Below are 25,806 nucleotides of genomic sequence, written 5' to 3'. Positions count from 1 at the left end.
ATGCAGAACTAAAATGTGCGTTTCCTAGGCGCTGACAAGCGTCTGGCAGCTTGTCACGTGACTGTCTCATTGTATCCTAGTATGAGAAAAACGCTACACGAGCTACTTTTAGTCAAGCAAGCAGCAAGGTCAATGGCACTACGAGACGAACTTTTAAAGCCAATATGGCATGCGTTCACAGCGCTGGACCTGGACAAAAGTGGGAAAGTGTCCAAATCACAGTTAAAGGTATGGAATTATATTTACCTAGATAGTGTGTTAAATGACACGCAGAAACTTTTTTGAGCGTCCAAAAAAGGTTGCCATCAAAGTGAAGGCCATCTGATTTTGGATGGATACTGCTTAATAGCCGAGGATGCATTTGGAATTATGTCATTTTAGCCCAAATCATTGTCTTCCGTCATATTACTACAGCACAGACAGCATGTCAGACGTCAATGGTTTATGTAAACTACTTGTGGATGGTTAAAGGGAACTTCTTGTTATGGCACACCTGTGGACGTTTACTGATTGTCGGAATATTTTGTTTATTTTAAACCATTAGACTAATAAATTGTTGAGATGAGGCTTTTGCTGGCTCTAAGTCTACAGCCTACCGTGTTTACTTCATAATCCACTTCATCAATGTTAAGTGTTTGTCTAAGTAGCCTTACATTTAAACAGCATATTTGCTGTGTTGTGTGTTTAGTTTGTTTATGGCTTGTTTGTGGTCTAGTTTCGTGAGAAGGGCACTTATCAGTACCATAGTGCTGAAATCCTTCAGGGTAAAGTCACATAGGTGCAATTTCGAAATTAGGTCGTGCATCATCAGTTTTTCTCTTGTCATGTCAGTCATTGCATATTTTAGAGCTATTTATAACTAGTCAGAAATGTCCAGATCAACTAGCCCATGTCAGCCAGCTAACGTTTTTAGCTAGGTTTTTTAGCCCATAGATTTTGTAGTAGATGTTCAAGTCACTCAAATATCACAAAAATACAAATGAGACATGGCAAAATGTATAGAATTTGCAAGAAAATGTGCTTTAAAACTATAAAATGTACTTTGCACCCTGTGACAAAAGGTGTAGAATTGCAGGAAATAGGCTTTAAACCTGCACCTTTTCTCTGCCAACAAGAGTGGTGTGAGCATTGTGTCATGAACAGTGCTTGTGCCCATAGAAATAAAGGGGGGGGGGGGGGCGATGACAACAACATCTTGTAATGTCTGATGTTTCCCAAAAGCTGGAAGGGAAGCCTCCAAGTGAAAAAGTTTCGGAACCGCTGGTGTAGTTGACTAGAAACCTTTCCAGTGACTGATGTGTTCAACGCCTTCATTAAGTAGAAATATATGCTGTTTGGGCGTTGTTGCTGCATTTAATATAACTATCGGCTCTGTGTGAACTGTGAAGTCCTGATAAGAAGAGGGATTTTTGTCCTTGCAGGTGCTCTCGCATAACTTGTGCACTGTGATGAGGATCCCCCATGACCCGGTGGCCCTTGAAGAGCACTTCAAACATGATGACGAAGGCCCTGTCTCCACTCAGGGCTACATGCCCTACTTGAACAAGTTCATTTTGGACAAGGTGAGCCGCACACACAGTAATACATAGAGTATCTATACCTCTCAATCATTCTCTCACTCACTGCTCTTTATATGTTTTACTGTTTGTGATGAAGGGTCACTGAAGTCTAGGATGAAGATGACAAGGTTAGAATTCCATTGCCTTAGTTTGACATCTTCAACCTTGACTTCAGTAAATGCTAGTGATTCTATTGTTGGTCAACATGGGTCCTTATACTGAGAGTAAAGGATTCCTTTTCCAATGTCACAACATGGATACCATGGTGACGCATAGGCATTCCTTTACCACTGTCATAAATACGAGAATTCTTGTGTAATTTTAAAAAATTCTACCTTTATTTAACTAGGCAAGTCAGTTTTAAGAACACTTTTATTTACAATGACGGCCTACCACAGCCAAACCCTAACCCGGACAACGCTGGGCTAATTGTGCGCCGCCCTATTGGTCTCCCAAACACAGCCGGTTGTTATACAGCCTGGAATTTAACGAGGGTCTGTAGTGACGCCTGTAGCACTGAGATGCAGTGCCTTAGACCGCTGCGCCACTCGGGATCCCATGGGTCATCAAGGGTTAGCAAATCAAGTTTGGCGCGTTCTGCTGGTGTCATAGAGGTGTGTAAACTTACCATGTCACATTTGGAAATTGTTTCTGCTGCCATAAAGGCTTACCATGGTGACTGTGGAATTCTTCAGTGGTGTCAGAAAGAATTACTACAGCAAGACACCGTTGTTAATTTCATAGAGGGGAGCTTTTGGGACAGTTTTGTAGTTGTTGATTGTATGAAAGGTTACCATGATGACAATTTGTAGGCTAATTCTTGCGAAATGTCACAGATTTATCGTAAATGTTTTGGCATACTTGTTTTCGTACATGTTGTTTTTCATGACATAGAATTCTTGTGTGTTGTTATAAAGATTTACTACAGCATTTATTGTCATCAATGACAGTTTAAAATTAGAATGTTTTTGGTTAACGTTTAAAAATGTTCCTGGTAAGAACCCATTTTGGACTTGGTGTGCATTTCATAGTCTGGGATTTCCATTTGAAGGCAGATATTTACTGTTCAAGTGCTTCCTATGACACACACGAGGAAATAGATGGCAAGGGATTTTACAACACTCCTTATGGTAAATTAGCCCATTCTATTCTCTGACGTGTTGATATATCTTCTCCTGTCACTTCCCCGAGCTCTCAGTCCTCTAATACTACAAAAAGGTTTCAGGAACCTAGATATGACATCATGGACAAACGTCAAGAGACTCCCCACCCATGTGGATATAACCCTACCAAACAGGTCGGGAGCACCACCCCCACTCCCCAGGGAAACTCCACCCAAACAGTCCAGTGTGTGTGTGTCACCTTCTTCCTCACTGACTCACTCCACTTGTCAGACAATTACAGTGACTCAGCCGGAGAGACAAAAAGTCCATCGCTGACTGTTCCACATAATTCCCCATTCTGCCATTTGGGACTCAGCAGTCCCTCACTATGTGGAGCACATCATTCTTCCTAGCCAACTGACCCTGTAGAAACCTGGAATGCATTGTTAATTGGGAGCTTAATTTGTTCCCCTTTCGTTAGAAGGGGAACAAAAGAAAGCAAGGTTACACAAACAACAGAGCACCAAAATAGTTCAAGGCTGTGAACATGTGACCTTCATTTAGTTAACATTTTTAAGGCTGCTGTGGTTGAATAATTTCCTCATTTCATTGGTTGCTAGTTCAACCACTCTGTCCGTCCTAGTCTTGCCCAGACCTCGACATATTTCGATCCACGTTTCATAATGGAGTAACACATAGGCTCTATATCCTATTCTACCTTGTTTGTAATTTCACAATTACTTTTGAGTCACCTGTCCTCTGCCCTCGCGCTACAGTAACAACAGGCATCTCTGTGGTGTGACCATTTGACGGTAGGAAGTTTCAGTCTCCTGGAGGGCCAAGGACAAGGATAAGACTGTTTGTAAACCTGTTTGGACATTCCACTGCAGAGAATACTAACGAGCATGTGTATCTGCAGTGGAGAGGCAGGACTGGGTGCTGGAGGTGCCGTGACAAGGCCTCTATTGTTGAGGTGCAGAGAGTGGGAGAATGGCAGAGAGAGAGAGACCTCAGTCTGGACCAGCTAGTACAGAGCAAGAATGAGATGACCATGACACAACATTGTGAGGACAAAGAGAGAGCTGCTATTTCATAATAATCCCACTTTCACAACTTCTATTGCTCCTCCCTCCGCATCCTCTTTCTGCTTACCTCACTGGTATTACTGTGAAGTTACATTTCCCTTGAGTTGGTGTTACTGTGCAATCTTTGACTCACCCGAAACACCACAGCTCTATAAATAGTGTCTGCTGATGTTGAAGGCAGACATGCCACACCTGTGTTTCCCCCTAGTTCATTGACCTGATTCTTTCCTGGGCCACGTTCAATAGGCAAACTTTGTGGAAGGTTGCAGTGAGAAATCTTATGAATAGACCTGACATTAAGCCCATTCTACATGTCAAAGAGTAATGTTTATTGTACATCATTTTAACTGAACGTTCTACCCTGCAGAACTCAGCCCTGTTGTAAAATATTCCCCCACCACCTCGTCAGGGGGAGGGAAATTAGAGACACATCGAACAAATTACTCAATAATAATAGCAGTATGCTATTAGCAGTATGCTAATAATAGCAAGAAGAGGAGGATTTATCCGCTGTGAGGAGGAGCAAGAGGAGGAGGAGCAAGAAGAAGAGGAGGAGGAGCAGGAAGAAGGGGGGGGAGCAAGAGGAGGATGAAGGGGGAAATCAGAAGGAGCGGGAGGAGGAGAAACAGAGACAGAGAGGAGGAGGAGGAGGAGGAGGAATGAGTTTGATAGCAGCAGTGAATCTATTTTGAGATCCCTCAACAATCATTCTCACGGTAGTACATTGGTAGTAGTCAGTGACATGTCAAAGCTAAGCAGGGCTGGGCTTGGTTAAAACTCTGTATGGGAGACCAAAGGCTGGATGGGTGACCTGTAAATAAATCAACTGTCCAGTAAAAGGTGCTGCCCAGCCTTAACCATGGAAACTCATACCTGAAAATGTAAATGTACACTGAACAAAAATGTAACCGCGACATGTAAAGTGTAGGTCCCATGTTTCATGAGTTGAAATAAAAGATCCCAGAAAATGTCCATACTCACAAAGAGCTTATTTCTCTCAAATTTTGTGCACAAATTTGTTTCCATCCCTGTTAGTGAGCATTTCTCATTTGTCAGTTGAATGGAACCTGATTTAAACAGCATGATCATTACCTAGGTGCACCTTGTGAAAGGCCGGTCAATGAAAGGCCGGTCTAAAATGTGCAGTTTAGTCACACAGCACAATGCCACAGATGTCTCAAGTTTTGAGGGAGCGTGCAATTGGCATGCTGACTGCGTGAATGTCCGCCAGAGCTGTTGACAGAGAATTGAATGTTCATTTCTCTACTATAAGCTGCCTCCAACGTTCGTTTTAGACAACTTGGCAGTACATCCGACTGGCCTCACAACTGCAGACCACGTGTAGCCACACCAGCCTCCACATCCGGCCTCTTCACTTGAGGGATCATCTGAGACCAGCCACCCAGACAGCTGATGAAACTGTAGGTTTGCACAACCAAAGTATTTCTGCACAAACTGTCAGAAACCATTTCAGCGAAGCTCATCTTCATGTTCATCGTCGTCACCAGGGTCTTGACCTGACTGCAGTTCAGCGTCGTAACCCACTTCAGTGGTTAAATGCTCACCTTCAATGGCCACTGGCATACTGGGAAAATTTGCTCTTCACGGATGAATCCCGCTTTCAACTGTACCAGACAGATGTCACACAGCGTGTAAATCGTTGTGTGGGCGAGCGGTTTGCTGATGTCAACGTTGTGAACAGAGTGCCCCATGGTGGCGGTGGTGTTATGGTATGGGCAAGCATAAACTATGGACAACGAACACAATTTGCATTTTATCAATGGCAATTTGAATGCACAGAGATAGCTTTATGAGATCCTGAGGCCCATTGTCGTGTCATTCATCCACCGCCATCACCGCATATTTCAGCATGATAATGCACGGCTTCATGTTGCAAGGATCTGTACATAATTGCTGGAAGCTGAAAATGTCTGCATATTCACCACCCATTGAGCATGTTTGGAATGCTCTGGATTGATGTGTACGACAGCGTGTTCCAGTTACCCAATATCCAGCAACTTCGCACAGCCATTGACGAGGAATGAGACAACATTCCACAGGCCACAATAAACAGCCTGATTAACTATATGCGAAGGAGATGTTGCGCTGCATGAGGCAAATCTGTGACCAACAGATGCATATCTGTATTCCCAGTGATGTGAAAACCATACATTAGAGCCTAATTTATTTCAATTGACTGATTTACTTATATGAACAGTATCTCAGTAAAATCTTTGAAATTGGTGCAAGTTGGTTTTTTTCAGTGTATATACAAATATTGTACCTTTTCATGTTTTTGTATATGCATTCAGAAAGTATTCAGACCCCATCCCTTTTTCCACAAATTGTTACATTACAGCCTTATTCAAAAATGTTCCTACACACACTAATCTACATATCCCATAATGACAAAGTCAAAACAGGTTTTTAGCAATGTTAGCAAATTTATTGTTAATAAAAAAACAACTACCTTATTTATATATGTATTCAGATCCTTTGTTATGAGACTCGAAATTGAGCTCTGTTGCATCCTGTTTCCATTGATCATCTTTGAGATGTTTCTTCAACTTGATTGGAGTCCACCTGTGGTAAATTCAATTGATTAGCCATGATTTGGAAAGGCAAACACAGTTGCATGTTTGTCCCACAGTTGACAGTGCATGTCAGAGCAAAAACCAAGCCATGAGGTCGAAGGAATTGTCTGTAGAGCGCCGAGATGACAGGATTGTGTCGAGGCACAGATCTGGGGAAGGGTAGCAAAAATGTCTGCAACATTGAAGGTCCCCAAGAACACAGTGGTCTCTTATCATTCTGTTTTATTTAACCTTTATTTAACTAGGCAAGTCAGTTAAGAATAAATGATTATTTTACAATGACGGCCTACCCCAGTCAAACCCTCCCCTAACCCGGATGACACCCTATTCTTAAATGGAAGAAGTTTGGAACCACTAAAACTCTTCCTAGAGCTGGCCGCCCGGCCAAACTGAGCAATCGGGGTAGAAGGGCCTTGGTCAAGGAGGTGACCAAGAACCCGATGGTCATTCTAAGTGCTCCAGAGTTTCTCTGTGGAGATGGGAGAACCTTCCAGAAGGACAACCATCTCTGCAGCATTCCACCAATCAAGCCTTTATGGTAGAGTGGCCAGACGGAAGCCACTCCTCAGTAAAAGGCACATGACAGCCCGCTTGGAGTTTGCCAAAAGGCACCTAAAGACTCAGACCATGAGAAACAAGATTCTCTGTTCTGATGAAACCAAGATTGAACTCTTTGGCCTGAATGCCAAGCGTCACATCTGGAGGAAGCATGGCACCATCCCTGTGGTGAAGCATGGTGGTGGCAGCATCATGCTGTGGGCATGTTTTTCAGTGGCAGGGACTGGGAGAGTAGTCAGGATCGAGGGATAGATGAATGGAGCAAAGTGCAGAGAGATCCTTGATGAAAATCTGCCCCAGAGCGCTCAGGACCTCAGACTGGGGCGAAGGTTCACCTTCCAACAGCACAACGACCCTAAGCACACAGCCAAGACAACGCAGGAGTGGCTTCGGGACAAGTCTCTGAATGTCATTGAATGGCCCAGCCAGAGCCCAGAATTGAACCCGTTCGAACATCTCTGGAGAGACCTGAAAATAGCTGTGCAGTGACGCTCCCCATCCAACTCGACAGCTTGAGTGGATCTGCGGAGAAGAATGGGAGAAAATCCCCAAATACAGGTTTTCCAAGCTTGTAGGGTCATACCCAAGAATACCTGGTCAAGGCTTTCGACTCTGTCAATCACCACATTCTTATCGGCAGACTCAACAGCCTTGGTTTCTCAAATTATTGCCTCGCCTGGTTCACCAACTACTTCTCAGATAGAGTTTAGTGTGTAAAATCGGAGGGCCTATTGTCCGGACCTCTGGCAGTCTCTATGGGGGTGCTACAGGGTTCAATTCTCGGGCCGACTCTCGGGCCGACTCTCTTCTCTGTATACAGCAAAGATGTCGCTCTTGCTCTGGTGATTCTCTGATCCACCTCTACGCAGACAACACCATTCTGTATATAGACTCTTTCTACTGTATTATGTATGTTTGTTTTACTCCATGTGTAACTCTGTGTTGTTGTTTGTGTCGAACTGCTGTGCTTTATCTTGGCCAGGTGGCAGTTGTAAATGAGAACTTGTTCTCAACTAGACTACCTGGTGAAATAAAATTTAAAAACACTCAAATATGTTTCAACAAAGTACTGAGTAAAGGGTCTGAGTACCTATGTAAATGTGATATTTCAGTTTTCTATTTTTAATACATTTGTTTTGTCTTAATGGGGTATTGTGTGTAGATTGATGAGGGGCAATCCATTTTAGAATAAGGCTGTAACTTAACAAAATGTGGAATAAGTCTGAATACTTTCCGAATGCATTGTGTATAAACAATGTGAAACCTGTAAGGAAAACATTTATTTTGTAGAGGTTACCATGTCAGAACATAGACTTTTCTTATAAAATTCCTAGATGACTCATATAGTTTGTCTCAAATGTCATACCCTATCTTTGTAAGAAATTCACCATAATCATGTAGTGACTTGTGTATGTTACATGGCATAAATTAACACACATACACTACTGACATAACGTACAAAATCTTACCAGATACTTTTTAGCTTTTAATCTTATTCTGCCATACAAGATTCTTATTTGCTTTTCATGATTATTTTTCATATGGGAGGAGCATTTTCAGCTTTTTGTTTGTGGTCATTTTTGTCTTTCATCCAGATTAGGGTTAGATTTATGTTTTAAACACTCCTAAAGACGTCTCCTTAATAAATATTCCGCTTGCATTTCAAAAGTCTGTTTCTCTGTTGATGCATCACTTGCTATTTGTAGATCGCTGATAATCATTATCGGGCCTATCTCTCTGTTGTGATTTAGCTGAGTTGAGTCAGGGATCTGTATAAACAGTTAAGTGTCATTCAACGTCCATTCAGCAAGCCATGAAACCCACCATCTCAGATTGTTCTGTAATAATTTCTGTAACAGATCAAATTAGCATTCCTTCAACATTTTGTTGAAATATAATTTAATCTCTGAGAAATTAAGCAAATTTATTGCACCCAAATTGGCCATTTAAAATTATAGGTACATAACATCCGATTTGTACAAAACAAATATTCTAACAATGAGTAAGACACGCCAAAGAAATAGTCAAGCCACACCCCATGCCAAATCCACCCCAACAACAAGTATACAGTAGGAGTTCTCTGTTTAACAAGTGGTATGGAGCTGCAGCTTGGACTATTGTTTCCATCATCCCTATGTAATAAATTCTCAGGGAATTTTCCCTGTTCAGAGAAAATAGTAAATAAAGTTGTTGGGTTTATGTTCCGTCCTGCATCCTGATATTACCTGGTTCTGACCACTAGGTGATGCTGTGCCTGCTAATTGATGGTGCCGTTCCTACAAACAATTGAATCCCCCCCTCTAAATGTTAAAGGGATCGTTCACCCAAATTACAAAATTACGTATTGTTTTCCGTACCCTGTAAGCGGTCTATGGACAAGATACGACAGCTACCCATGCTTTGTTTTTGTTTACCTGGCCAGTGTTTCAGATGCTAACATTTTAGTATTTGTGGCACAAATCCAATACAAGTCAATGGTACTATATTAGCTTTTTCGCTCTTCATATCCAAATAACATCATTGAGTTTTTGGATACTTTAGCGTGAAAATGCTAATGATAGTGGCCAGGTCAGCTGTTTACGAAAAACAAAGTTTCTCCTTTCATTCTGTCCTATGAATTTGGTTTGATTCATGTGTTAATCAAACCTACACTGAATGTATGGTCTTCCATGCCATTTTTAACCTGAACTGTAGTATAAAGAGAAGAGTGACGATGTCCTTAGTACAGAGTCAGCTTATTGTGCCTTTGTTGTATTTATGTCATATGAAAAATGCCGGTCTTCAGCCAAGTGACCTGACCTGAGACTGTTCCTAATTGCAGGTCCAGGACAACTTTGACCGACAGGACTTTAACAGAATGTGCTGGACCCTGTGCGCCCGTAAGAACCTCAACAGAACCCACCTCCTCATCTCTGACGAAGACGCTTTCAAGATCTGGTGCATCTTCAACTTCCTATCTGAAGAGAAATACCCACTGGCCATCGTCACTGAGGAGGTGAGATTGGTGCCCAATGAACACAACCCCTGTCCAAACAGAGGAAAACAGACTGAAACAGGCAGGGGCCGTCCATTAAGAAACGCTAATTTCCATTTTCTGTTGTAAAATGTTTTAAAACGTTTCTGTCGAGTGTCCTAATGAACATGACCTGGGCTCTAATGCTGGCACATTTAGCCCCAACACAAACCTGACTTTGTGCGAAGTTTAGTTTAATTATTAACAGATCAGTAATCAGTTGTACAGATAATCAGTCTGAAACTCATGATATAACATTGTTTTCCTCTTGGGCCAGTAACTGGAAGGTTGCTGGAGTAGGTTATAGGTAAAGAAGTATTGTTCAGATCCACTGTTAAATGTTATGTACTCCTTTGGAGAAAGACCATCACCATTGCCCAACAGCTCTCACAGAACAGGAAGTTAGCAGCTTGCTGTTAAATTACAACACTGCAGGATTTATTGTAAGGTCATTAATGGAAACTGTGTGTAGTTTCATATAATTACTGCTGTGAGGATTATTACTCTTTTTTATTATTCCATATAAACACATGTGGCAGGTAGCCTAGTGGTTAGAGTGTAGAGGTGGGCAGGTAGCCTAGTGGTTAGAGTGTAGAGGTGGGCAGGTAGCCTAGTGGTTAGAGTGTAGAGGTGGGCAGGTAGCCTAGTGGTTAGAGTGTAGAGGTGGGCAGGTAGCCTAGTGGTTAGAGTGTAGAGGTGGGCAGGTAGCCTAGTGGTTAGAGTGTAGAGGTGGGCAGGTAACCTAGTGGTTAGAGACTTGGGCCAGTAACTGGAAGGTTGCTGGATCGAATCCCCGAGCTGACAAGGGAAAAATCTGTTGTTCTGCTCCTGAACTGTTCCCCTGGCGCCGGAGACGTGGACGTCAATTAAGGCAGCCCCCCGCACCTCTCTGATTGAGGGGTTGGGTTAAATACAGAAGACACATTTCAGTTGAATACATTCAGTTGGACAACTGACTAGGTATCCCCCTTTCCCTACTGTAACATACAGATTGTGTCACTTCAAAGGAAGTATGGGTATTTTCTTTGTTGGTGTGTGGGTATGCTGACCTGTCTGTGTACTCACCTGTGTCTCTTCCCCACCTCCCTCAGATCGAGTACTTCCTGCGCAAGTTGACAGAGGCCATGGGTGGCAGTTGGGTGGAGGAGCGCTTTGAGGACTACAAGCTAGAGCTGAGCATCAAGCAGCAGAGTCTGAGTGCCTGGGAGCTCATCACCCTGGTGGGCACGGGCACCTTCAGCAAGGCCGTGGACCCCCAGACCCTCTCCATGGGCATCACCGAGGTCTTCCACGAGCTCATCCTTGACGTATTCAAACAGGTTGGCATCAGACCCATTTATATCTCCATATCTTGGCACGATGTTGACATCAACCACATTATCGTCCTCCATGTGACCGTGATTGATGGATAGCGTTGACCCGTGTTATGTACTAGCAATACTGAAGCATAGAGTGAGCTTTTAAACACAGGACACCAAAGCAATGGTCAGTCGAGTGCAGTAGGGAGCCATGTTTTATAGGGACAACATGAATATTGACAATTAGAATCTCATATGCAACACCACAAACTCATGGTGTTGGCTGTGCAGTGGTCAACTAAACAGTTAAACTGGCAGGAGCCATCCCATTATCTCAACACAGATATTAACACAAACCGACAGATACAAAATAAAATAAAAATACAGAAACATACTGTATTCTCTTGATGCAGGGCTACATGATGAAAAAGGGCCACAAGAGGAAAAACTGGACAGAACGCTGGTTCCTCCTGAGGCCCAACTCCATGTCCTACTACGTGAGCGAGGACCTGGCTGAGAAGAAGGGCGACATCGTGCTGGATGGAAACTGCTGTGTCGAGGCAAGGAACACTAAACAACAACAAACAAGGCTCATACATTAATTTTACACCTTAACCTAACTAGTAATATACACTGAGTGTACAAAACATTAGAAACACCTTTCTAATATTGAGTTGCACCCCCTTTTGCCTTCAGAACAGCCTCAATTTGTTAGGGCATGGACTCTGCAAGGTGTCGAAAGCGTTCCACAGGGATGCTGGCCCATGTTGACTCCAATGCTTCCCACAGTTGTCTCAAGTTGGCTGGATGTCCTTTAGGCGGTGGACCATTCTTGACATGGGAAACTGTTGAGCGTGAAAAACCCTGCAGCATTGCAGTTCTTGACACAAACCGGTGTGCCTGCCTGGCACCTACTACCATACCTCGTTCAAAGGCACTTAAATATTTTGTCTTGCCCATTCACCCTCTGAATGGCACACATACACAATCCATGTTGCAATTGTCTCAATGCTTAAAAATCTCCTCCCCTTTATCTACACTGATTTAAGTGGATTTAAAATGTGATATCAATAAGGGATCATAGTGTTCACCTGGTCAGTCTATGTCATGGAAAGAGCTGGTGTTCCTAATGTTTTGTATACTCAGTGTACGTTGGTGAAAGAGTGACATTTATTTCAGAATTTGTCTTTTCAGTCGTTACCGGATAAGGAAGGAAAGAAGTGCCTGTTCTATGTCAAATGTTCTGACAAACGCTATGAGATCAACGCGTCGGATAAGAAGAGGAAACAGGAATGGATTCAGGGTAGGACAATTCTCTCATCATGTAATTTATCTCCTTTTAGTATTATGGAAAGCATGGACTGGACATTTAGACTTGGTTGATATATGCACAGGGGGGGTGTTCAGCAGAGCACAACATTGTGGAATGTTCAGATATAAATATGTTATGTAGAATAGACATGCCTCTCTGAAATGTAGAATAAGGAATCGTATCAGCTTTACTCATCACATTTCTATCTGCAACGTGCCACAACGTTTGCCTATACTGAATATTTCCCAGCCTTGGAACTGACCCCTGTCTGGTATATCTCCTCTCCATCTCAGCCATCCAGATGTGCCTCAGTCTGCTGCAGTTGGGACGGACGGTGCCGCACCGCGAGTCCCTTCAGAAGCGGCGGGATTTGAGGCAGAAACAGCAAGCGGAGCAGGAGGAGCTGGAGCTTAGGATGAGAGAGCTGCAGACGGCCAACGAGAACAAGCAGCACCAACTGGAGGCCATGAGGAAGGTGAACCCAGCCAGCCCACTCACAACGTTCAAAGTCCTCCCTTTGCTACTATGCCTTTTTCACACTACTGAGCTGAGCTAGACTGTGCTGGCCTAGTTATGCATCAACAATGTGAAAAACACAATGTGAAGAGAGAACATCCAAGCCAGCACAGTAAGGTGGTGTGAATGGTTCTTAGTCTAAGACTGTTAGTGCTGTTAGACTAACTGCAAGTCATGAGTATGTTTGCTGGAACACCCAAAACAGTGTGAAAAAGTGGGAAGGCAGAGGGGAAGTGTTTTCTCTCTACAGATGTAAGATCTTAATTTGATCACTCTTTTGTTGCTTAAAAATGTCCTGCACTGCAGGACATGCAGAGAAGCTTCATGATTTACATAAATTCACTGAAAACCCGCACTAACACACGGTTATACTAACAGCAGGGGAGAGTGGGGTAAGTTGAGCAACCCTTGTTGCTAGGAAACCATAGACCAAATGTATAATTGTACCAAATATTTAGGAAGAGGTCTGTGAAGGAAAAAAACACATGGAAAAGTGGTAAGCAAGTTAGGTCCCCCAAAAATATTTTCACCAAGTCAAATGAATTTATTGTTAGAGGTTTTGTGATGCTTGTAAATAAACCAAAGTAGATGATTTTAAGATTGTTCTATACAGTGCCTTCAGAAAGTATTAATCAAATCAAACTTTATTTGCCACATGCGCCAAATACAACAAGTGTAGACTTTACATTGAAATGCTTACTTACAAGCCCTTAACCGACAGTGCTGGGGGGGTGATGTGTGTCAATGTAAATTGTCCGGTGGCGATTTTTATGAATTGTTCAGCAGTCTAATGGCTTGGGGGTAGAAGCTGTTGAGGAGTCTTTTGGTCCTCGACTTGGCGCTCCGGTACCACTTGCCTTGCGGTAGCAGAGAAAACAGTATAACTTGGGTGACTGGAGTGTCTGACAATTTTATGGGCTTTCCTCTGACACCGCCTATTATATACAGTTGAAGTCGGAAGTTTACATACACCTTAGCCAAATACATTTAAACAGTTTTTCACAATTCCTGACATTTTAATCCTAGTAAAAATTCACTGTCTTAGGTCAGTTAGGATCACCACTTTATTTTAATGTCAGAATAATAGTAGAGAGAATGATTTATTTCAGATTTTATTTCTTTCCCACATTCCCAGTGGGTCAGAAGTTTACATACACTCAATTAGTATTTGGTAGCATTGCCTTTAAATTGTTTAACTTGGGTCAAACGGTTCGGGTAGCCTTCCACAAGCTTCCCACAATAAGTTGGGTGAATAATTTTTTTTTCTCAGTTCTGCCCACAAATTTTCTATAGGATTGCGGTCAGGGCTTTGTGATGGCCACTCCAACTTTGTTGTCCTTAAGCCATTTTACCACAACTTTGGAAGTATGCTTGGGGTCATTGTCCATTTGGAAGACCCATTTGCGACCAAGCTTTAACTTCCTGACTGGTGTCTTGAGATGTTGCTTCAATATATCCACATAATTGCCCTGCCTCATGATGCCATCTATTTTGTGAAGTGCACCAGTCCCTCCTGCAGCAAAGCACCCCCACAACATGATGCTGCCACCCCCATGCTTCACAGTTGGGATGGTGTTCTTCGGCTTGCAAGTATCCCCTTTTTTCCTCCAAAAATAACGATGGTCATTATAGCCAAAGAGTTCTATTTTGTTTCATCAGACCAGAGAACATTTCTCCAAAAAGTATGACCTTTGTCCCCATGTGCAGTTGCAAACCGTAGTCTGGCTTTTTTATGGCAGTTTTGGAGCAGTGGCTTCTTCCTTGCTGAGCGGCCTTTCAGGTTATGTGGATATAGGACTCGTTTTACTGTGGATATAGATACTTTTGTACCTGTTTCCTCCACCATCTTCACACGGTCCTTTGCTGTTGTTCTGGGATTCATTTGCAATTTTCGCACCAAAGAACGCGTCACCTTCCTGAGCGGTATGACGGCTGCGTGGTCCCATGGTGTATGTAATTGCAAACTATTGTTTGTACAGATAAACGTGTTACCTTCAGGCATTTGGAAATGGCTACCAAGGATGAACAAGACTTGATGTCAAGCAGAGGCACTGAGTTTGAAGGTAGGCCTTGAAATACATCCACAAGTACACCTCCAATTTACTCAAATGATGTCAATTCACCTATCAGAAGCTTCTAAAGCTATGACATAATTTTCTAGAATTTTCAAGCTGTTTAAAGGCACAGTCAACTTAGTGTATGTAAACTTCTGACCCACTGGAATTGTGATACAGTGAATTATAAGTGAAATAATCTGTCTGTAAACAATTGTTGGAAAAATGACTTGTTATTCACAAAGTAGATGTCCTTACAGACTTGCCAAAACTATAGTTTGTTGGCAAGAAATTTGTGGAGTGGTTGAAAAATTTGTTTGGATGGCAGGAAGCTTGGCCCCAGTGATGTACTGGGCCGTTCGCACCACCCTCTGTAGCGCCTTACGGTCAGATGCCGAGCAGTTGCCCTACCAGGTGGTGATGCAACCGGTCAGAATGCTCTCGATGGTGCAGCTGTAGAACCTTTTGCGTATCTGTGGGCCCATGCCAAATCTATTCAGTCTCCTGAGGGGGGAAATGTTTTGTTGTGCCTTCTTCACGACTGTCTTGGTATGTTTGGACCATGATAGTTCATTGGTGATGTGGACACCAAGGAACTTGAAACTCTCGACCCGCTCCACTACAGCCCTGTCGATGTTAATGGGGGCCTGTTCGGCCCACCTTTTCTTGTAGTCCACGATCAGCTCCTTAGTCTTGCTCACATTGAGGAAGAGGTTGTTGTCCTGGCACCACACTGCCAGTTCTCTGACCTCCTCCCTATAGGCCGTGTCATCGTTGTCAGTGATCAGGCCTACCACTGTTGTGTCGTCAGCAAACTTAATGATGGTGTTGGAATTGTGTTTTGCCACGCAGTCGTGGGTGAACAGGGAATACAGGAGGGGACTAAGTGTTGCCTACTCTTACTACCGGGGGGCGGCCCGTCAGAAAGTCCAGGATTCAGTTGCAGAGGGAGGTGTTTAGTCCCAGAGTCCTTAGCTTAGTGATGAGCTTCGTGGGCACTATGGTGTTGAACGCTGAGCTGTAGTCGATGAACAGCATTCTCACATAGGTGTTCCTTTTGTCCAGGTGAGAAAGGGCGGTGTGGAGTGCGATTGAGATTGCATCATCTGTGGATCTGTTGGGGCGGTATGCGAATTGGAGTGGGTCAAGGGTGTCTGGGAGGATGCTGTTAATGTGAGCCATGACCAGCCTTTCAAAGCACTTCATGGCTACCGACGGGAGTTCCACAGGGCGGTAATCATTTAGGCAGGTTACCTTTGCTTCCTTGAGCACAGGGACTATAGTGGTCCGCTTGAAACATGTAGGTATTACAGACTCGGTCAGGGAGAGTTTGAAAATGTCAGTGAAGACACTTGACAGTTGGTCCCCGCATGCTTTGAGAACTCGTCATGGTAGTCCGTCTGGCCCAGCGGCTTTGTGAATGTTGACCTGTTTAAAGGTTTTGTTCACATCGGCTACCGAGAGCGTTATCACACAGTCATCCAGAACTGCTGGTGATCTTGTGCATGCTTCAGTGTTGCTTGCCTCGAAGCGACCACAAAAGGCATTTAGCTTGTCTGGTAGGCTTGATTGGTAGGATGATTAAAAGACAAGAAAGCAGTTGTGATTAGGTAGAATTGTGTTTGGGAAATAAAGCTAGACATGGTTTTAAAAGGAAGTGGTAACTTACCCTGTCGCTCAGCTCAGCTCACCCCTGTCCCTCAGCTCAGCTCACCCTTGTCCCTCAGCTCAGCTCACCCCTGTCCCTCAGCTCAGCTCACCCCTGTCCCTCAGCTCAGCTCACCCCTGTCCCTCAGCTCAGCTCACCCCTGTCCCGCAGCTCAGCTCACCCCTGTCCCGCAGCTCAGCTCACCCCTGTCCCGCAGCTCAGCTCACCCCTCAGCTCAGCTCACCCCTCAGCTCAGCTCACCCCTCAGCTCAGCTCACCCCTGTCCCTCGGCTCAGCTCACCCCTGTCCCTCGGCTCAGCTCACCCCTGTCCCTCAGCTCAGCTCACCCCTGTCCCGCAGCTCAGCTCACCCCTGTCCCTCAGCTCAGCTCACCCCTGTCCCGCAGCTCAGCTCAACTTATCCTGTCCCTCAGCTCAACTTATCCTATCCCGCAGCTCAACTTATCCTGTCTTGCGCTGTCACTTCTATTTAACTCGTTTTTCCAGCTACCGTACCTCTCTTAATCGTGATTAAATTGTACAGTACCTCTTAATCCTGATTAAGTTCTTTAGTCTGGCCTTCTGAGGCAGTTTGACAGTTTAAATCCAATTATCGCTGCTCAGTTGGGTGTCTAATTACGGATGAAATGTCACTTAAATTAAATGTTTCCTCGTTTCACTCATCAGCAAACAAACATGGAATACATAGTGACAATATTCTCCTATTGAGCTGATTATACTAACAAGGCAGTTATGAGTGAAATAACATTCATAAATGTTGTCTTATGTGGTCATTGCATTTCACTCTTATAGTTCTAACCAAAAAACGTTTTGTTTACGCTGTAGAGAGATTGTGCTGTACATTCTAATACCAGTGCTTGTCCTCAATAACCATTGTAGCTGAGCTCTTATAGATGAGACCCTTGACAATTCATTTGGACAAACTCACACGAGACTTGCAATACAACAATACATCTTTATTGTCCAATGTAACACATATAGTGTAGCCGTGGACATTCATTGGATTTCCCGAGGAAACAATCTCTCTATTGTTGTTCATTCATTATGCATCGAGGAGTAGAGGCACAATGAATGTTCAGACATTCTCCCATTGAGGTGCAACAAGTCCCCGTCTCTCGTACTCTCTGATACACACAGGACTGGAGATTGAGGGTACAACCCCCTTTAAACCTTTTTGGCCTTGGATTCACGTGTACACAATAGCCACTGTGATTGGCTGGTCACTTCACACTAACCTGCCATGGTGAGTGAGTAACGAACGAGAAAGGTCAAATGACAAGTCACAGCTGCATGGAAAGAGTCAAATGTTAGATGAATCACCTGTTAATTAACTTCTTATGGCTGCAATCCCGTTAACGGGATGATTTGACAACAGCCAGTGAAAGTGCAGGGCGCCAAATTCAAACAACAGAAATCTCATAATTAAAATTCCTCAAACATACAAGTATCTTATTTAACAACCAAGAGGAAATCTGCAGTTTAAACAATAACAAAATGACCCTGCCACTGTGTTGGCAAACACCTGAGCTATGGGGCTCTAGAAATGTAACCACTCTCAAATTCATAGACAGAGCTATGGATGCAGGGACTGACCATCTGTGAGATCAAAATTATGGTTTTAACCATGTTTTGAGTCTGCACACAATGTTGATTTACATTTACATTGTTTACAAACAATGGAGTAAAACAAACTTAGATTTTGGCTTCTGATGTACATATAATTAATTTACAAGTCCAATAATGGATGTACCAACTAAGTAATGCCCCTAAAAAAAGTTGAGTAACAATAGCTCATTTAGAAAGAAAAAGATGATACAACTCACTAAGATATATTACTTTCTATGCTTTGTCAGCACAAGATGACATTGGGAAATCTTTACAATACGTATTTTTTTGTGCTGCGACGACGCCAAGTCAGACACCAGTGCTGCGCTTGCAATTCCTCTTTAGGAGCTTTTCAGATAGTTTTGTTTACAAAGCCACATATCCATTAGCTTAGGTTAAGAATTTAGTTAATGCATTGCACTGGGTAGATTTAATTTTCAATTCAGGAAGTGATTTTTAAATTCAGAAACACAATCAACTTTGACAGAGAGAAGATTGTGTATCTGTCGTCAATTATGTAACGACTGTCTCCTCTGCTATTGGTCAGGAACTAGAGGAGGCGGCGGCCAACGCGGCGGAGGAGGAGAGGAGACGCCTGCAGACCCAGACTGAACAACAGGATCGCTACAGGATGGACCTGGAGAGGGAGAAAATGGTACCTACCTAGCTACTCACAATTTAGCGGTCAAAGGAGAATATGTTTGTATTTTAAACTACACCCACCGCTGACTACTACCCCTTATGTGGCCGGCTACTTCATTGACTTTAACAAAATTGCCCCTCACACTTTTAGTTGGCAAATTTTTCCTTACACTGGCTACTTCAGAATTACAGAGGAGGTAGAAGTTGTCCTGCACCATGTGATACTTCAAGGAGTAGGTAGAAGTTGTCCTGCACCATGTGAGACTTCAAGGAGTAGGTAGAGGTTGTCCTGCACCATGTGAGACTTCAAGGAGTAGGTAGAGGTTGTCCTGCACCATGTGAGACTTCAAGGAGTAGGTAGAGGTTGTCCTGCACCATGTGAGACTTCAAGGAGTAGGTAGAGGTTGTCCTGCACCATGTGAGACTTCAAGGAGTAGGTAGAAGTTGTCCTGCACCATGTGAGACTTCAAGGAGTAGGTAGAGGTTGTCCTGCACCATGTGAGACTTCAAGGAGTAGGTAGAGGTTGTCCTGCACCATGTGAGACTTCAAGGAGTAGGTAGAGGTTGTCCTGCACCATGTGAGACTTCAAGGAGTAGGTAGAGGTTGTCCTGCACCATGTGAGACTTCAAGGAGTAGGTAGAGGTTGTCCTGCACCATGTGAGACTTCAAGGAGTAGGTAGAAGTTGTCTTGCACCATGTGAGACTTCAAGGAGTAGGTAGAGGTTGTCCTGCACCATGTGAGACTTCAAGGAGTAGGTAGAGGTTGTCCTGCACCATGTGAGACTTCAAGGAGTAGGTAGAGGTTGTCCTGCACCATGTGAGACTTCAAGGAGTAGGTAGAGGTTGTCCTGCACCATGTGAGACTTCAAGGAGTAGGTAGAGGTTGTCCTGCACCATGTGAGACTTCAAGGAGTAGGTAGAAGTTGTCTTGCACCATGTGAGACTTCAAGGAGTAGGTAGAGGTTGTCCTGCACCATGTGAGACTTCAAGGAGTAGGTAGAGGTTGTCCTGCACCATGTGAGACTTCAAGGAGTAGGTAGAGGTTGTCCTGCACCATGTGAGACTTCAAGGAGTAGGTAGAGGTTGTCTTGCACCATGTGAGACTTCAAGGAGTAGGTAGAGGTTGTCCCTAACCACTGATTCAGCTTGTTCAGCAGGTTCTCTTCATTTATTCAGTAAATTCTTGGCTCCATGAAAATGATTGCAACATTCTAGTTCTTTCATCCTGCCATCTATACCCCTAAGCTCCTAACCTTTGACATTTATTCCACACATCCTACTGACACACTTTATAAATGTCATCTTCCGTTCATAGGACTGCCATCAATAAGGTTTCCCATTTACTTCTCTCAGTGTAATAAGGTGTTACATTATTTCATTATCTCAGGCTAATGTCTGCTCTGTTTCAGGAAGTATCCAGAAGGGTTGTTTCCTCTTTTCTTTGTTATATGTATAAAAAAAGAACGGAAGGTTTACAGATTGGCATTAGCGATGGCAAGTGTTTCCAATCATCACATAATTCATTTTCATAGTCTGAAGGGTAGGACTGAATGGTAGGAAGTTAGTGGGCATAGGATATAAAATCAAATGACTGGTTATAAGAGACAATGGGTCTCCAATAAATATATGAAAGAGAAGATGCAATGGGTTAAATTAGTTATATTAAAGGGATAGTTCAGCCATATTAGATTCAATAAGTGAGTTAAATAGACTGCTTGGCTGACAACGTGCATCAATGAATGGTCAAATAGCTGGCAACAAGGACAAGAAGCTGCCATGTGGGGAAACGTAGGTGGCTCGTTTCAGCCCGTTTCACACTATATAAACAAAAGTGTGTGGACACCCCTTCAAATTTGTGGATGCGGGCTATTTCAGCCACACCAGTTACTGACAGGAGTATAAAATTGAGCACACATCCTCGCAATCACCATAGACAAACATTGGCAGAAGAATGGCGTTACTGAAGAGCTCAGTGACTTTCAACGTGGCACTGTCATAGGATGCCACCTTTACAACAATTTAGTTAATCAAATTTCTGCCCTGCTAGAACTGCCCCGGACAACTGTAAGTGCTCTTATTGTGAAGTGGAAATGTCTAGGATCGACAACGGCTCAGCAGCGAAGTGGTAGGTCATTCAAGCTCACAGAACAGGACCGCTGAGTGTTAAAGTGCGTAAAAATCATCTGTCCCCGGTTGCAACAGTCACACCTGAGTTCCAAACTATCCTCTGGAAGCAACGTCAGCACAATAACTGTTCGTCGGGAGCTTCATGAAATGGGTTTCCATGGCCGAGCACCCGCACACAAACCTAAAATCACCATTCGCAATGCTAAGCGTCGGCTGGAGTGCTGTAAAGCTCGCTGCCATTGGACTCTGGAGCAGTGGAAATGCGTTCTCTGGAGTGATCAATCACTCTTTACCATCTGGCAGTCCAACAGACTAATCTGGGTTTGGTGGATGCCAGGAGAACGCTACCTGCCCCAATGCATAGTGCCAACTGTAAAGTTTGGTGGAGGAGGAATAATGTTCTGGGGATGTTTTTCATGGTTCGGGCTAGGCTCCTTAGATCCAGTGGGGGGGAAATCTTAAAGCTACAGCATACAATGTCATTCTAGACGATTCTTTACTTCCAACTTTGTGGCAACAATTTGGGGAAGGCCCTTTCCTGTTTCAGCATGACAATGTCCCCATGCACAAAGTGAGGTCCATACAGAAATGGTTTGTTGAGATCGGTGTGGAAGAACTTGACTGGCCTGCACAGAGCCCTGACCTCAACTCTATTGAACACCTTTGGGATGAATTGGAAAGCCGACTGCAAGCTAGGCCTAATTGCCTAACATCAGTGCCCAACCTCACTAATGCACCTGTGGCTGAATGGAAGCATGTCCCCGCAGCCATGTTCTAACATCTAGTGGAAAGCCTTTCCAGAAGAGTGGAGGCTGTTATAGCAGCAAATGATTTTGAAATGAAATGTTTGACGAGCAGGTGTCCACATACTTTTGGTCACATAATGTATCTCGTTATTGATACCATGTCTTGTTTTAACGGATTCGCTAGATAGCTAACCAACTGTAACAACATATTTGAGAGACAACAAGTGCTCATTGTGCAAAAGTATGTTTTCAAGAAACATTTGGAGACGAAATATACTTTTCCTGTTGTCAAGAGTCTTAAGCCAACTCCGTCTGTTTTTCTCCATAGTTGTGCACGCGTTTGTTTTGTTGCTAACCAACCAACCCCTTCTATCAGTGCTATAATCTACTAACCACTGACTCCTCAGGTCCAAGAGTCGCCAATAGATTTAGTTTTAGAGAACTGTAGTGCTCTTTCTACATTGTCTTGTCGCTGGTCTTCATGTGGACTGCGGTGCTCTTTCTACATTGTCTTGTCGCTGGTCTTCATGTGGACTGTGGTGGTCTTTCTACATTGTCTTGTCGCTGGTCTTCATGTGGACTGCGGTGTTCTTTCTACATTGTCTTGTCGCTGGTCTTCATGTGGACTGTGGTGCTCTTTCTACATTGTCTTGTCGCTGGTCTTCATGTGGACTGTGGTGGTCTTTCTACATTGTCTTGTCGCTGGTCTTCATGTGGACTGCGGTGCTCTTTCTACATTGTCTTGTCGCTGGTCTTCAGGTGAACTGTGGTGCTCTTTCTACATTGTCTTGTCGCTGGTCTTCAGGTGCGACAGGAGATGGAGGAGCAGGTGGCTCAGAAGTCCAGTGAGCTGGAGCAGTACCTGCAGCGCGTCCATGAGCTGGAGGACATGTACCACCGCCTGGAGGACGCCCTAGAGGACGAGAAACGTGCCAGGCAGGACGAGGAGACGGTCCGCAGGCTCCAGGCCCGGTCGGTGCTCAACACACAGACACATAAGCGGGCATATACTGTACATAGGCACACATGCACACTCTTGAGATTAATTTATGGACTTGATTGTCTCTCTGACTAGAGTCACTGTAATTGTCTGCCAAGTGGAGTGAGTCAATGTGGAAGAGGGTGACACACACACACACACACAATTCCATTTCTGTGGATACACTGAGACACAAGGGGGCCACACAGACACACCAAGGCATCTACATGTTTCCTACATAGACATAGGCAACAGTCCCTGCCGTCCAGAAACCCTTCCTTCCTCTGTGCTGACATTTGTGCTTCTCTGGGCTCAGCACTTTTCACATTGTGTTCTCAATGGGAATTTGTATGTTTGTGTGTATACCCCCAGGATGGATATGTATGCAATATAATTGTTTTGATCAACATATCCCTTTTGTTTGTATATTACACATTCTGAACTAACTGTTCCCTGTACCTAAAGTACGTCTCTCCAGGTTACTAGAGGAGGAGGCTGTTCCCTGTACTTAATGTACGTCTCTCCAGGTTACTAGAGGAGGAGGCTGTTCCCTGTACTTAATGTACGTCTCTCCAGGTTACTAGAGGAGGAGGCTGTTCCCTGTACTTAATGTACGTCTCTCCAGGTTACTAGAGGAGGAGGCTGTTCCCTGTACTTAATGTACGTCTCTCCAGGTTACTAGAGGAGGCTGTTCCCTGTACTTAATGTACGTCTCTCCAGGTTACTAGAGGAGGCTGTTCCCTGTACTTAATGTACGTCTCTCCAGGTTACTAGAGGAGGCTGTTCCCTGTACCTAAAGTACGTCTCTCCAGGTTACTAGAGGAGGCTGTTCCCTGTACCTAAAGTACGTCTCTCCAGGTTACTAGAGGAGGCTGTTCCCTGTACCTAAAGTACGTCTCTCCAGGTTACTAGAGGAGGAGGCTGTTCCCTGTACCTAAAGTACGTCTCTCCAGGTTACTAGAGGAGGCTGTTCCCTGTACTTAATGTACGTCTCTCCAGGTTACTATAGGAGGAGGCTGTTCCCTGTACTTAATGTACGTCTCTCCAGGTTACTAGAGGAGGCTGTTCCCTGTACCTAAAGTACGTCTCTCCAGGTTACTAGAGGAGGAGGCTGTCAAGCGGGCTGAACTGGAACAGATCCACCTCCACCAGCAGAGGGCCATCTCTGAGACAGAGGTGGAGAAGCAGGAGCTGCGGAAGGAGGGAACGGCCAAGGAGAATGCCCTGCAGGCCGCCATGCTGCAGCTGGAGCAGCTAGAGAAAGAGAGGCAGGGGGCACTGGAGCAGTACCAGGTGAGACATGTTTAAGGGCCGGTTTCCAGGACAAAGATTCACGGCCTATTTCTGGACTAAAATGTACTTTGAACAAAGATTCTCAATTATTTTCAGTTCAGGAGTAGGACTCATTTTGTTCTGCTGGAACAGGGATGATTGAGTTGTGGTGCTAGAACAATACCTAATTATACATGTAGGGGGTGCTAGAACGGTGGGTGCCTTGTGAAGCAAATAGTACCAGATGACAATTGTAGGTGGCAGTAGAGTTCTACAGATGAGCCATGGATTGTCCTGTTTCACTATCAACAAAACAACTGATATCGTATTTTCTTTGTTTGTCACAGGAGGTAGTGCAGAAACTGGAGGATGCAGCAGATAACACCAGGACCTGGAAACATAAAGTGGCCCACCATGAGGGATTAGTCCGCCTCGTTCAACCAGGTAACACAACACAACACTATACTACTGTACACTTTCCTCCTTTTATCAATACTCTCTCTTCATTCTTCCCTCTGTTGTGTTGTTTTTTTGTTCACCCTCTCTGGGTGCATCTCAATAATCTAAAGTGGCTTCCTTTCCTCATTTACTTTCCTTTGTCCGCACTGATGTGAGTGAACTTTCTGATTTTTTTGTTTTCTCAGGTTCGAAGGGGCCTCAGAAAATCACTAACTGGGGCCCAGCGTCCTTCACTGAGGCAGAACTGAGCTTGCGGCAGAAAGACTGGCAGGAGAGGAAGAACCAAGCCGCCGAGAACCAGTAGAGCCCCCATTCCCACATTCAACACACTCATGGTTGCTGGAACAATGATGCAATGTTGGCCTCAGTGTGCCAAGTCGCGTCTTCAGCATTCGTTGACCAACTCAAAAAAACAGGAAAGGCAGGCTTGTTTTTACACAGACACCAGGGTTAGAAAATGTCGAGGGCCTACCTGGACCTGTCCAATACAAAAGGTTAATTTTTGTTTTCTGTTGCAAAGCATTTTGAAAGGTTTTCTATTGCGTCCCCTAATGAACACAACCTAGTTCAGAGCAGGTGCAGCACAGATCTTGATACTACCTGGATAGCCTTAGAGGGAAATGAACAGCCAGATTAAAATTGATTTCATATGAAGGAATAAAGGAACTGCACACTTGACACTAATAATTAAATGTCTGTGGGGAAGGTGGAGTCGTTTTTATCAAAATGTTTTTTTGAGTGTGTTTTGGCGTATTTCAATTTTTCATAAGATTTCAGTTGTTTGTCTTTTTTAAATGTTAAAACTACAGCTTGCATAGTTTTAGGATGACTGTTTTTGGTTCCATTGTCAAAGTGATAGAATTTATAGCACTTAAATAGCCCATGTAAGTATGAACAAAACTCTATGATAACATCATGGAATGACAATTCATGAAAATCAAATGACCGGAGCTTATCTCAATAACTAGCTGTCTTACTGTACTGCTCCCAGTATTTCATGTCATTTTTGTGTAGACATACTGTAAGAAACAGGGCATTTTGCAACATTACCCTTGAAGCATTGTTGCTAGCAAATATACAGGGCTTTGTACCCCGGTGCCAGAACCATCATCATGGGGGATATGGAGTTGTTGTTGAACTTTTGCTATTTTCTATTCTTTCATGTGTGTAAATCGCTTAAAGAACCCTGTAATAAAACATTACATCAATCTTAAA

The 25,806-nt window shown here is 43.8% G+C and overlaps 1 protein-coding gene across 1 annotated transcript; it reads left to right on the top strand.

Annotated features, from left to right (window-relative positions):
* The first annotated feature begins 26 nt into the window (after positions 1-26).
* LOC129854978 (switch-associated protein 70-like) lies at positions 27-25,806 on the top strand. The gene is made up of 12 exons (XM_055922194.1): positions 27-228; positions 1,422-1,562; positions 9,721-9,894; positions 11,004-11,231; positions 11,624-11,770; positions 12,405-12,513; positions 12,816-12,997; positions 18,913-19,020; positions 22,687-22,853; positions 23,955-24,153; positions 24,480-24,576; positions 24,777-25,806. Exons 1-12 carry the CDS (start codon positions 82-84, stop codon positions 24,893-24,895), a joined length of 1,818 nt encoding a protein of 605 aa, XP_055778169.1. The 5' UTR covers positions 27-81; the 3' UTR covers positions 24,896-25,806.

The sequence above is a fragment of the Salvelinus fontinalis genome, chromosome 5 (genome assembly GCF_029448725.1).
Source record: "Salvelinus fontinalis isolate EN_2023a chromosome 5, ASM2944872v1, whole genome shotgun sequence".
Lineage (NCBI taxonomy): Eukaryota > Metazoa > Chordata > Actinopteri > Salmoniformes > Salmonidae > Salvelinus > Salvelinus fontinalis.
Note: the sequence above shows the minus strand (reverse complement) of the source record. Positions and strands in the feature narration are given on the sequence as shown.